This window comes from Myotis brandtii, unplaced genomic scaffold (assembly GCF_000412655.1).
Source record: "Myotis brandtii unplaced genomic scaffold, ASM41265v1 scaffold4, whole genome shotgun sequence".
NCBI lineage: Eukaryota > Metazoa > Chordata > Mammalia > Chiroptera > Vespertilionidae > Myotis > Myotis brandtii.
In genome coordinates, this window is record NW_005365371.1 from 1,165,360 (window position 1) to 1,180,192 (window position 14,833).

At 37.7% G+C, this 14,833-nt stretch overlaps 1 protein-coding gene across 1 annotated transcript in view; it reads right to left on the reverse strand.

Moving 5' to 3' along the window:
• CCDC14 (coiled-coil domain containing 14) overlaps positions 1–14,833 on the reverse strand; it is a 62,545-nt gene that overhangs the window by 9,926 nt on the left and 37,786 nt on the right. Inside the window, exons 11-13 of the mRNA XM_014545230.1 lie at positions 7,054–7,136; positions 1,731–1,949; positions 1,523–1,655 (exon numbers count right to left, since the gene is read on the reverse strand). Of these exons, the coding sequence (XP_014400716.1) occupies positions 1,523–1,655; positions 1,731–1,949; positions 7,054–7,136 (435 nt within the window). The remainder of the gene's footprint in view (positions 1–1,522; positions 1,656–1,730; positions 1,950–7,053; positions 7,137–14,833) is intronic.

Below are 14,833 nucleotides of genomic sequence, written 5' to 3' on the forward strand. Positions count from 1 at the left end.
ATTTCTTCAAAATAGACTCGTCCAGGCCGAAAACCGACTTCTGCACATGGGCCAAGTAGTTTCAATCGCACTGTATGTGTGTGCCTGCACGTGGTATTTTGTGGAAGAGCCACACTGAAGGGGCCAAAGAGCTGCATGTGGCTTGCGAGCCTCGGTTTGCCCACCACTGGTATAGGCCAACACTTTAGAAACACTGATGAAAGCCTAATCCTATATAAAAGCCTAATATGCTAAGTGTCCGGTTGTCCAGTTGGCCATTCAACCAATCAAAGCATAATATATTAATGATATGCTAAGGCCTCTCAACTGCTCGCTATGATGTGCACTGACCACCAGTGGGCAGACAGTCAACTGATTGACCAGTCACTATGATGTACACTGACCACTAGGGGGCAGACGCTCCAACTGGTAGGTTAGCTTGCTGCTGGGGTCTGGCCATTCAGGACTGAGTGAGATAGGCCAGACACACACTGGAGCTCTTGCAGGGCGTGGCCGGCCTGCAAACCACTGGCGGCCCCTTGCCTAGGCCGGCCCCATCCCAGTGGCGACCCCCACCCTGATCAGGGGTCCCCACCTGTGCACCAGGCCTCTATCCTATATAATAAAAGGGTAATATGCAAATTGACCCTAACAGCAGAATGACCAGAACGACCGCTGGAGCAGTCACTATGAGGTGCACTGACCACTTCTTGGTCCTTTTCCCCGGCCGGCAGGCTCCAATCGCCTGATGGCCACCCACTGCAGGGGCAGGGCTGGCGAGTGGGCAGGAACAGCCAACCTCTCGGTCCCTTCCCCCAGCCGTCAGGCACCAATCACCTGATGGCGAATGGGGAACTGGAGGTGGGTGGCGGCGGGGGGCGGGGCTGACTGCAGGCAGCTGGGGAAAATGGCCCTGATTCCAGTCCAGGCCTAGGGACTATACCCGTGCACGAATTTCGTGCACCAGCCCTCTAGTATATTATATAAAAATTGAGGTGATTTTATTGAGTAAAGACTTGCTCAGGTACATAGGAATCTTAAGGGTAGGTGCCAACTTTCACTTTACTGATGAATGGGGCTCAAAGAGGCTAATGACTTACCCATCATCCTATGGCAGGAAGGCTACTGTGCTAACTGCTTCTCCTGAGTTATTTCTTTGTCCTCCCATCAACCCTATTCATGTCCCCACTTTACAGCTGAGGTATAGAGAGATAAATAACTTGCTCAAAGTCATATAGCTAAAACATGGTATAGCTAGGTTTGCACTCAGGTCTCTCTAGCTTTAGAGTCAGAGCACTCTTAACCATTTTGCTAAATAAGTCTTTAGCTCCTCATTAGAGCCCTTTTCCTGGAATCAAGTGGTTTAAAAAAACATTTGCCAGGTTTGAAATTCTAAACTAATTTATTTGAAACAGAAAACAAAAACCATTAGAAGTTAGCAAAAACATTAACAAAAGAATGGAAAGAGAACAGGTCTAAAATTATTTTAAAGTGTATAGATATATCTATTAAAAGGAATAAGTTATTGAAATTTCAATATTACCTGGTTAAGTCTCTGAGTCGAGTCACCTCAGCATCACGCTGACGTAATGTTATTCCCAATATCTGATTTTCCTTTTCAGCAGCTTCTAACTTAAACTGGCAGCTTTTCACATTGACTAAGGCTTCCTCCAATTCTAAAACAACAAATAAGTTTCAGTTTCCTTATTCCTTTTTTAAAATGTGACCATAACTACAGCTCAAATACATACCAATTTTTATTCTGGTTGTCTCAATGTCAAATTGCTGTTTATTTTCAAGTATAGTTTCATCTTTTTCTTTAAATATACCAGCAAATCTTTTGTTTTCATCTTTCTGATTTTCAATCACTTTTAAAAGCTCTTCATTTTTACTCTGTAGTAATTCCTGGCTCTTTAGTGATTCCTGTAATTGATTTTGAAGTGACTTATTCAATGATTGAAGGGAAAACACTGTAAGACAAAACAGATCAAATAATTGTTTCCCCAATTTAAAAAGCACAAACTTGGCCTGGTGGGTGTGGCTTGATTCAGTCATTGAGCATTGACCTCTGAACCAAGTGGTCACAGTTTGATTCCCAATCAGGGAACATGCCAAAGTTGCAGGCTCTATCCATAGAGGGGGGTGTGCAGGAGGGAGCTGATCAATGATTCCCTCTCATCATTGACATTTCTATCTCTCTCTCCCTCACCCTTCCTCTTGAATTTATATATATAAGAGTTGCATTTAAAAAAGAAAAGGCCTAGAATATATTGATTTTACTTAAAAATTACATGCTTGGGCAGTTCTGTGTTAATACTAAATTTTCTTGTTTTTTTTTTAATTGTTTGGTAGAAATCATGCCTTTCCTTTCAAATAGATATTTTGGGCATTAAAACATTTTTTTTTTTTTTTAATACTCACTCAAGCACATGTTTAGAGAGAGGAAGGGAGAGAGAGAGAGAAACATCGATTGAGAGAGAAACATCCACCGGCTGCCTTCCATATGCTCCCCAACTGGGGATCAAACCTGCAACCCAGGTATGTGCCCTGACCAGGAATTGAACCAGCCACCTTTCAGTGCATGGGACAATGCTCAACCAACTGAGCCACTCCAGGTGGGCCTTTTAAAAAGCTTTCTTAATGAAAAAATCACACACAAATTTTTAAAAAATTCACACACCACATATTACCAATGATAATCATAATTCTCAATGAAGAGTCTTCCTCCCACCCTACCCTTACTCCCCTGAAGAGGCAATCACTATTAACTTTGGTATCTTTCTAGAAAATGCTTTTGCATAAAATAAATATAGGGTGTTCCCAAAACATGTATATGCACTTTAACAGCTTATAAATCAACTGATGTTTCTTCTCAGCCAGAATAAGCTTTGAACAAAGGAAATTCATCCTAAAGTGCTACTGGAAGTTTGAAATGCATTGATGTACAAACATTGCCTTTTTGGGGGACCCCCTGTATCCCAAAACATGTATACACACTTTAACAGCTGATAACTCACTTAATTTCCACTCCTTTTCAGGTTTAACTGATTTGAAATGCATTTTGTTGATGCATTTTGAATGGATTTATAATTTTGCCAAACTAAGTTTTGAACAAAGAAAATTTATCCACTAGACTTTTTAATGGGGATACATAAAAGATAAAGTTTATGGTACAAAACCAGCAACAGCTGATGAATTGAGGGTGCACAATACTGGAAGAAATAATCTTGATGTTTGCAATTCCATTGCTTCACATTATTAGTAGTGCATGGACCGGAATGGTCATCAGTTAGCAAACAGGCATTGATAAAAAAAATTATTCATTTCCGTACATTCTTTTAAATTTTGAAAATAAACTGTATGTTAATAAACACTGACTTTATAATCATTCAAAGTGTGTATATATTATTTTTGGGACACCCTATATTTAAACATAATGAATCACATTACAATACAGCAATAGTTTCTAACTTGGCTCCCCACCCTCCTTAAGATTTTATATATTATCATAGAGCTATCACATTCCTTTTAAAATATTTTTTATTGATTTCAGAGAGAAAGGGAGAGGGAGAGAGATAGAAACATCAATGATAAGGGAGAATCACCGACCAGCTGCCTCCTGCACAGCCCCTACTAGGGATTGAGCCCACAGCCCGGGCATGTGCCCTGACTGGGAATCCAACCATGACTTCCTAGTTGATACGTCCACGCTCAACCACTGAGCCAAACTGGCCAGGCTATCACATTCCCTTTAATGGCTATAGAAATATATGACACTACTCACTTAAAAAAAATGCAGCATTAAGTGAAGGCTTACTTTGTTTGAGGCACTGTAGTAGAATCTGGGCATACCGTGGTGAACAAGAGACAAGGTCCATGCTCTCATGGACCTGGTAACAAGCAGGTAATTATAAATAGTATGAAATGCTCTCAAGGAAACAATAAGTAAATGCATAGAGAATAAAAAGAGATAAGCTACTTAGAATGGAAACCACTTACTATATATACTCACTTTCCTCCTCCCATCCTTCCTAAACCCATCATTTATTCAGAGTAGGATTCAAATGATCTTTATCAAAATTACACTGGTGAAGTTGAACACATTTATAAGGCGTGTGCTCTGTTAGGTGCTAGTATTTTTTTTATTCCAAATATTAAGAAAATCAAGCCTTTGTCATATAATATAACAAAAGAAGTTCCTCATTTTGTTGATGCATTTTGAATGTATTTATAATTTTGCTGTGCAGAAAATGAAAAAATTTTTTTCTGAGATATATTTTATCTATCTTTTCCTTTGTAGCATCTGAGTTTTTGTCATGCTTAGAAAAAATTCCCCAAATAGGAAAAAGAAGTTCTCATCTTTTCCTCTAGTACTATTAGGTTTTTCTTTTCTTTTACTTCCAGCTTAGTGATCCATAAGAACAATATGGCAGTATCTGTCAAAATTGCAACTGTATATCAATTCTACTGCTATAATCTGTAAAAATGCTCACACATGTGCACAAAGATATATGTACAAGATTTTTATTGTAGCACTGTTTGCATTGGGAAAATGGAGGAAGTACCTAGATATCTATCAGCAGACAACTTTCAATACATTATGATATAACCACATAAGCGAAAATCCAAGTAGTTCATAAACAGAAATATATTTATGTATTTTCCTAGCGAAAAATGCTACTACATGTTAAGTAAATAATGCAAGCTATAGAAGAGTGTGTATTGTACAAATCTCATTTCTAAAAGTAGTTCTGGTATTGCCTATCACATCTTAGATACTCAGTAACTATTTGTGAAAAAAATTAATTATATATTAACAGAGGATATGTGAAATTGGAAATATAGCCTTTTTAAAAAAATATATTTTATTGATTTTTTACAGAGAGGAAGGGAGAGGGATAGAGAGTTAGAAACATCCATGAGAGAGAAACATCGATCAGCTGCCTCCTGCACACCCCCCACTGGGGATGTGCCCATAACCAAGGTACATGCCCTTGACTGGAATCGAACCTGGGACTCTTCAGTCTACAGGCCGATGCTCTAGCCACTGACCCAAACTGGTCAGGGCGGAAATATAGCCTTTTTAAAAGAAAAGGAGCCGTAACCGGTTTGGCTCAGTGAATAGAGCGTCGGCCTGCGGACTCAAGGGTCCCGGGTTCGATTCCGGTCAAGGGCATGTACCTTGGTTGCAGGCACATCCCCTTCCTCTCTGTAAAAAAAAAAAATCAATAAAATATATTTTTAAAAAAAGAAAAAGAAAAGGAATATATTACTGGGAAGCGATATCATGGACCTTTCATATTTCTGTATCTGTACTATTTTAAATGTTAATAAAGAGTACTATTCCTATTTTTTAAATTTTTGATTAAAAAGAAATTCTGCCCAGGCTGGGTGGCTCAGTTAGTTAGAACATCGTCCCATACACCAAAAAGTTGCAGGTTCAGTTCCTAGTCAGGGTACATACCTAGGTTGCAAGTTCCATTTGGGGCACTACGGGAAGCAACCAATCAATGTTTCTCTCTCACATACACTGTTTCTCTCTCTCAAATCAATAAAAATGTGAAATTGGAAATGGCACACTAGATCAGAAGGATATAATTGATATTATATTGATATTATATAAAGCAGCAGAATACACACTCTTCTTAAATGTATATAGGTCATTCTCAAAGACAGACCATATGTTAGGACACAAAATAAGTCTTAACAAATTAAAGAAGATTGAAATCATATGAAGAATCTTCTCAGATCACAATAGCATGAAACTGGAAATCAACTATGATAAAAAAACTCAAAAACATTCAAACACATAGAGACTAAATAGCTTGCTATTAAACAATGAATGGATAAACAGTGAATGGAATATCAATGAAATCAAAGTAGAAATCAAAAATTTCCCGGAAACAAATGAATAAACACACAATTCAAAATCAATGGAACACAGAGAAAGTAGTCCTGAGAGGGAAGTTCACAGTATTACAGGTCTACCTCAAGAAACAAGAAGCCCTAACTGGTTTGGCTCAGTGGATAGAACGTTGGCCTGCAGATTGAAGGGTCTCAGGTTCGATTCCAGTCAAGGGCATTTACCTTGGTTGCAGGCACATCCCCAGTGGGAGGTGTGCAGGAGGCAGCTGATTAACAAAAAATAAAATAAAATCAATAAAAACATATCCTTGCCGGCCGGTGTGGCTCAGTGATTGAACATTAACCTATGAATCAGGAGGTCAATGATTCTCTCTCATCAATGATGTTTCTCTCTCTCTCCCTCTCCCTTCTTCTCTCTGAAATCAATAAAGACATCTATACTAATAAAAGGCTAATATGATAATTAGACCGGTCAATCAGACATCTTCCAATTGTCCTTCCTTCCTTCTGGACAAAGCCACGGGGGTGGAGGCCGAGGCCGAGGCAGTTAGGGGCAATCAGTCCAGCAGGGGAGGGCAGTTAGGGTCAAGCAGGCAGGCAGAGGGTTTAGGGGGGATCAGGCAGGTAGGCAGGTGAGCGGTTAGGAGCCAGCAGTCCCAGATTGCAGTTGGACATCCCCCGAAGGGTCCTGGATTGGAGAGGGTGCAGGCTGGGCTAAGGGACCCCCTGCCCATGCACAAATTTTTGTGTACTGGGCTTCTAGTATTTAACACACACACACACACACACACACACACACACACACACAAAACATATACTTGGGTGAGGATTAAAAAATACTAAGTCCACTTACGACAGAGTAATTAAGAAAGCTCAATTTTTATCAATATTTCCAGAGCCACAAGGAATTTACCATGAGTTCTTAAAATTCTTTTTGTTGTTGTTTTTAATCTTCACCAGAGGATATTTTTTCCATTGCTTTTTCAGAAAGAGTGGAAGGGAGGGAGGGACATAGAGAGAGAAACAAAGATGTGAGAAAGACCCATTCGCTGGTTGCCTATCAGCATGCACCCCGCCCCAGTCCAGGCACAAACCTGCAACCCAGGTACATGCCCTTGACTGGGAACCTGCAACTCTTTGGTATATAGGCCAACTCTCTAACCACTAAGCAACACTGGCAAGGGCAGTTCTTAAAGTTCTTTTACCTACATTCAAGGTTGCATTCCTGAGAACCATATGCCTTTTTAGTTTTTCCTTGTTCTCTTAGTTGCTGGTTCAAAATTCTCAATTGCCTAAAGGAAATAATGAAGAAATATGAATATGAATACAAGAATCCCAAGCTCATTTAACAGTGTACATTTGACAGCCTATTAAAAATGATAACACAAACAGTGGTATCCAAGAGGAGAGCAGAAGTCCATATTATCCCCAAAACAAAAGAAAACACACATACAAATAAACAAAACCACACTATTACCATTATTTGTAGGCCTGAGATTAAAAGGTTAACTTCTGATTTTTACCTGTTTACTTATTAAATTCTTTTATCCTTTCAATGATTTCCTTGTTTTCCCTCTTTTATTTCCTATCTCTTCTTCTTCTATCTTCTCTGTATTTTCACTACTATAGCAATGATCTAGTTTTTAACATATCTGTCATAACAATGTACTAGAATACCTCCAGGACTGACTGCTATCAGATATCTATCTGCTTAGTTTGTCACACACTGAAAAAATTGGGAAACTTATCTATGCTTTTAATAATTTCTTTGTTGGATGGAGAAGTTAATGGCCTGTTTAAATAAAAAGAATGTTAATAAGCAGCAACTTTGCCCTACAAATGAACTTCACACTATGTATAGCTGCTTCACAAATATGAAGATACAGAGGGAACTACAAGTGTTTTACTTATAAGAAGTTAACATTAAAGGTTATCTCTAGTATATTTCCAGAATTACTTACCTGAAAATATTCTGCATTATTTATTTTTGTTACTGAATCACATCATTTACTTGTGTTAATTCCAGATAGATTAAAGAGCGAAACATAAAATATACAACAAACAAAACCAACTATATAAGTTTTAGGAAGTAAGCTATAAAATCTTGACGTGGGGAAGGCATTCCTAAGCAAGACTCAAAATCTAGCAACCATAAATGGAAAGAATAAAAGATTTAACTATGTCAAAATTGGAAACTTGAAAAAATATTTTTATTGATTTCAGAGAGGAAAGGAGATGGAGAGAGAGATAGAGACATCAATGATGAGAGATAATTATTGCTTGGCTGCCTCCTGCATACCCCCTACTGGGGATCAAGCCTGCAACCCAGGCATGGAAAGATCTCCAAGATACATTATGAAGTGAAAAATACCTTCCACATATATCACAAACAAGAGGTCCATACATTTAACAAGCTCCTGCAAATCAGTAAGAAAGGCAGTAAAAAGTGATCAAGGATAAGAATGGGTAATTCACATAAGTCTATTTCTACAGAAATGGTCTATAAGCATGTGAACAATGCTCGGCCTCACTAATATGAAGAAATGCAGGTCTAAAACAGGAGATATTGCCCTGGCTGGTGTGGCTCAGTTGGTTTGAGTGTCGTCCAATGCATCAAAAGGTGGCCAGTTCAATTCCTGGTCAGGGCACAAACCCAGACTGCGGGTGCGATCCCAGGTCAGGGTGCATGCAGGAGGCAACCGATCAATGTTTCTTTCTCTCTCCCTTCTTCTCTCTAACATAAATAAAAACATATTAAAAAACAACCACCACTAGATATTTTATGGTCACAAGATTGGCCAAAACAAAAGGAAATAACATTATTTGTTGGTGAGGAAAATGTGGTATAGGAAAATGAATTATCTCAATTGGTGGGAGTCTATTGGTATAATAGTCATTTTGGATGTAAACTGTTTCATAACCTTTAGCAAAACAATTCTAAGTAAACTATCTAGTCTCAGAAATAGCTGTACATGTGCAAAACTTCTACAATCTTGTAAATACATATAAGGATGTCCACAACAGCAATATTTAATACTGAGAGGTTGGAAACTAAAAATGGTACATAAATTATTGTATATTCATACTAATACTCTCAGACACATATTTTTTTAAAAAAAACATTCATATGTACTGACATGGATAGAATTCCAAGATATATTATGAAGTGAAAAATAGCAAGCTATAGAACAACATCATAATATAACTCAATTTTTAAAAAACAGCATACTGCTTTTCTGAAGTTTCCCCTTGACAACAGAGAGCAGATCTAGAAAAGGCAGCAGACTGGTCATCCATAATTCCAAATGGAACACTTCTTTTGGTATTTTCCAACAAATAGTAGGTGCCAAGGTCCTCTTACACACCAAGTAGGTGATAGAAGCTTTGCTTGACAATCTTTTTGTATGTCCCTGGTCAGATTCTTTTGCCAACATAGTCAATCTCAATTTATCACTCATTATAAACCTCACATTGCTACCTTCCTTTCAACAGGATACTTTCTTATTTTCACTAAAAATAACAAGGTTTGGGGACAAACTCTGTTATCCCTCTGCCCCAGGGTGTACAAGTTTACCCACATATATACTAATCCTAACTTTGGTTCTAGTCTTAGAGAAAGGGGGCCTCATCAACTCCCTGAATCCCATCTCCTCCTATGCCCTAAGGACTCTGCTCTTACTCCATTCCTTTTATCTTCTCCATCTGCAGCTTCTCCCTCTTTATTGGCTCATGTGCCTGAGCTGAGGAGCATAATAAATGGCTCTCATAATTAAAAAAACATTCCTTCCAACCTAACTGTACTATTAGCTATTCTCCTTTCCTGTGATTCTCAGCTTTCAAGGTCAGGCTTTTAAAATATGATTGTTGTATTTTTAAAAATTATATGATTTTTAAAAGTACATAACAAAGAGACTCTTTTAGAAAAGTGTAATTATGCATGCTTTTAAAAAATATTATCTATACTAATAGCCTAGGTAGTCATCACACCCTCACGGATCACACACGAACATCGTCACAAGATGGCCGTCACAAGATGGACACGTGCACAGTGGTGGCGGGGCCCAGTGGAAGAGGTGGGTCACCACAGGGGAGGGCAGTTGGGGACGATCAGGCTGGCGGGGGAGCAGTTAGGCGTCAATCAGGCTGGCAGAGGAGCGGTTAGGGGGTGATCAGGCTGGCAGGCAGAAGTTAGGGGCAATCAGGCAGGCAAGTGGTTAGGAGCCAGCGGTCCCGGATTGCGAGAGGGATGTCCGACTAATCTGGCAGTCAGACATCCCCCAAGGGGTCCCAGATTGAAGAAGGTAAAGGCCAGGCTGAGAGACACCCCCCTCCCGTGCATGAATTTCGTGCACCAGGCCTCTAGTATATTATATTTAAGTATACTTTAAGAAAGCAAAAGAACTGTAGATATTTAGGCAAATGTTTCTTTTTTAGTTCATTCTTTTTTTAATCCTCACCTGAGAATATGCTTATTGACTGTAGAGAGACGGAAGGGAGAGAGAAACATCGATGTGAGAGAGAACATCAATTGGTTGCCTCTGTATGTGTCCCAAATAGGAATCAAACCTGCAATCTAGGTATGTGCCCTGGCCTGGAATCGAACCTGCAACCTTTCAGTGCACAGGAGGACACTCCAATCAACTGAGCCACACTGGCCAGGGCAGTTCATTCATTCTTTTTAAATATAGCTTTATTGAGATAAATAAGACTACACATATTTAAGGTATATAATTTGATTAGTTTTGACATATGATATGGTGAAGCCATCACCACAATTAAAGTATTTATCAACTAAAATGTCCTCATGCCCCATCTCATAACACTCCCTTCCCAGATAATCACTGATTTATAGATCAGTTTGCATTTTCTAGAATCTTATATTATACATATACACAATATACAATTGTATGGAATCATACAATATGTACTTTTAGCCTTGCTATTTCCACTCAGCACAATTATATCAAGATTCATCCATGCTGTTGCATGTACCAATAGTTTCTTTTTATTGCTGAGTGGTATTCTACTGTATGATATCTACATTTGGATTGTTTTCTATGAACATTCAAAACAAATCCATATGCTCTCACTTCTGAGTAAAAACCTAGGAGGAAATGACTGGATCATATGGTATCTTTAATTTCTAAGAAAAGCTGAAAAACTTTTCCAAAGTCATTATACATTTTTCATTCCCACCAGTAAATTATGAAAGTTTCAGTTCCTCCACATCCCCACTAACACTTGGTATGGCCTTTTTTTTTTTTTTTTGCACACACATGGTCTGGGAGCACACATACCCTGAGTAGGCAGTCCACTCAGCTTTTTACTCCAGACACATGTGACCTGTCTCTCACTCTTGATTGGAGCTTAGGCTCAGTCTTTCACGATTGGCTAATTTAAAGGGGTTGACCATTGCTGTTTCAAAATGGCAGCTCCCAGGGGAACTAAAAGTCACGAGGGCCAAAATGATGGCTGCCAGTTATTTTAAATTTTAGCTATTCTACTGGGTATGCAGTGGTGTCTCACTGTGGTTTTAATTTGTATTTTCCTAATGAGTAATGACAAAGAGCTTATCTTCATGGGCCTATTTGATACCCATGTACGTTCTTTACTATGTCTATTCAAATAGTTTGTCCATGTTATTGAGCTGTAACAGTTCTTTTTTTTTTTAAATATATTTTATTGATTTTTTATAGAGAGGAAGGGAGAGAGATAGAGAGCTAGAAACATCGATGATAGAGAAACATCGATCAGCTGCCTCCTGCACATCTCCTACTGGGGATGTGCCCGCAACCCAGGTACATGCCCTTGACCAGAATCGAACCTGGGACCTTTCAGTCCGCAGGCCGACGCTCTATCCACTGAGCCAAACCGGTTTCAGCTGTAACAGTTCTTTATACATTCTAGATACAAGGCCTTCATCACATGGATGCATTGCAAATATTTTCTTTGTTTGCCTCTTCATTTTTAGTAACAGTTCCTTTGAAAAACAGACATTTTAAATTTTCATAAATTCCAACATAAATTGTTGTTCTACTTATATTTTGTTATATTTAAAAAAAACTTTCTCAACCCAAGATCACTAAGATTTTCTCCTATTTTCTTCTATCAGTTCTATAGATTTAGTTTGTATATTAGGATCTGTGATTTATTTCAAGCTAAGATTTGCATATGATCTGAGGTGAAAGTTAAGTTTTTTATTTTTAATTTTTAAATAATATGGCTCTCCCAGAGATCCAAGATTGTGGCAGAGTAGATGGAAGCCACATTCACCTTCTCCCAGGACCAACCTGAAATCACAACTAAAATACAGAGCTATCAATCTGAATAACCAACTAAAGATGAGCTGAAGAGACACCTGATAACCAAGGATATACAGAAGCCACACACAATACAGTATACAGGTGATGTATTATAGAATTTTACACGTATTTTATATGTTTATAGAAACGTATAAAAATTTTATTAACTAATATCATCCTAATACTTATTGAAAGAGTATTCTTTCCCCATTGAATTTCCTTGGCAATTTTTCAAAAGCCAGTTAACTTATGTGAGTTTTTCAATTACCTGTTTTGTCTACATTCACACCAACACCATACTGTCTTGATTACTATAACTTTGTCTTGAAATAAGAAATCCATACAAATATAACTGGCTTTTGTATACTGATCTCATACCCTACAACTTTGCTAAGTTCATTTTTTTTTTATTCTAGTAGCTTTTTTGTAGATTCTGTAGGATTTTCTACAAACACTATCATGTCATCTATAAATAAGACAGTTTTACTTCCTTTTTTTGCAATGTGGCTAGCTCCTATTTCTTTTCTTGCCTTATTGCACTGGCTAGATTCTTTAGCACAATGCTGAATAGAATATCAATCCCTATTTGCTGGATATTATTTAGACATTTTTCTAGTATAGAAAGAAAAAATAGCTATACAGAATTTTTAAATAATAGGCTATTATTACAAACACTATTTAAATATGATATATACTGAATTTAGGATTATGTGATTTTAATGGAAGGAAAAGTAATGAGTAAAACCAGAACTCACTAATGAACTTCAGGCAAATATTTCTCTACTTAAGAAGAAAAAGCTCACATTCCTAAGTAACTTAAAATAAAAGAAGTAAAATTTACATTGTCAAGATTACTAACACAGTATATTCTGTAACCATAATTCCCACAGTTGTCTTAGATGCAGTGTTCATTTCTAATCCACTCCTTTATGTGAATTTGTATCTTGATCAAATGGACTTTGCCACTGAACAATTTTTTTCTAGTCCAACAGTGTTGCATTTCCTAAATATTTGCATACTTGAGAATGACTATTGTCTTTACACTAAAAGGGCAGCTGACCACATATAAAATTCTTGGGGCATACTTTCTCTCCCTTGGTAAATGATGTTCTATGATCTGCAGGCAATGAACACTGCTGTGAAAACTGAGTGTCTATAAAAGTTAATTTTTTGTTCCTAAGGTGAAGTAACTTTATCAACGTCTTGGTGTTGATCATTTTGATAGTTTTTCTGAGATCCTGTTTAGATTAGTAAATTTCCCTTTATTTATGTATATTTTAATATTGTCTAATACATTTGTTCTGTTCTCTTTTTCAGGAACACTAATTATGCTAATTTTGTATTATTTTGCTTATCTTCCATATGTATCCTCTTATTTATAATAATTTTTGGATTATTTCTTTTTATTTTGTTTTGTATTATTTCTTCAAGCCTATCTACCATTTGTTCAGTCATTTAACAAGTATTTATTAGAGTGGGTGTTAGGCACAATTCTCACCAATGGAAAAACAGCAACAAAAGAGAAAAATTCAGTCTTCTTAAATTCATTGAAACAAAAAAAGGTACTGGGGGAAAAGGGGAATTATTGCTTATTAGGTACAGAGTTTATATTGGTGATGAAATAGTGTTATGGAAAGACAGCATTATGAGTATATTTAATACAACTGAAATTACAAATGGTTAAAATCGTTAAAAAGATAAATATTATATCATATATTTTACCACAATAAAAATAAATTAATAAATTATTTTTAAAAAGGGTTTGGGAAGAGAAGCAAGCTAAGACTGTTAGGTGACACTATTAATTTAGTAGGAACTGAAGCAGAAAGATTATCTGGGGGAGAAGAAAAACAAAACGCAAACAACAACAAACTCAGCCTTTATATTGCTTAGGTTCTTAAGGAATACTAGAGGCCTGATGCATGAAAATTCGTGCAAGAGTAGGCCTTCCTTCCCCCGGCTGCCAGTTAAATTCATCGAAACAGAAAAAAGTTACTGGGGGAAAAGGGGAATTACTGCTTATTAGGTACAGAGTTTATATTGGTGATGAAATAGTGTTATGGAAAGACAGCATTATGAGTATATTTAATACAACTGAAATTACAAATGGTTAAAATCGTTAAAAAGATAAATATTATATCATATATTTTACCACAATAAAAATAAATTAATAAATTATTTTTAAAAAGGGTTTGGGAAGAGAAGCAAGCTAAGACTGTTAGGTGACACTATTAATTTAGTAGGAACTGAAGCAGAAAGATTATCTGGGGGAGAAGAAAAACAAAACGCAAACAACAACAAACTCAGCCTTTATATTGCTTAGGTTCTTAAGGAATACTAGAGGCCTGATGCATGAAAATTCGTGCAAGAGTAGGCCTTCCTTCCCCCGGCTGCCAGCACCGGCTTCCCTCTGGCACCCAGGACCTGGGCTTTCCTTTTCTGGCTGCTGGCAGACACCCAGGACCTGGGCTGGCTTCCCTCCGGCCCCAGTTTGATCAGGAAGGATGTCCGGAATGATGTCTGGTCTAATTAGCATATTACCCTTTTATTATTATAGAAGACTAGAGGCCCAGTGCACAAAAATTTGTGCACTCGGAGGGGAGGGGGGGGGTCCCTCAGCCCAGCCTGTGCCCTCTCGCAGTCTGGGACCCCTCAGGGGATGACCACCTGCTGGCTTAGGCCCGCTC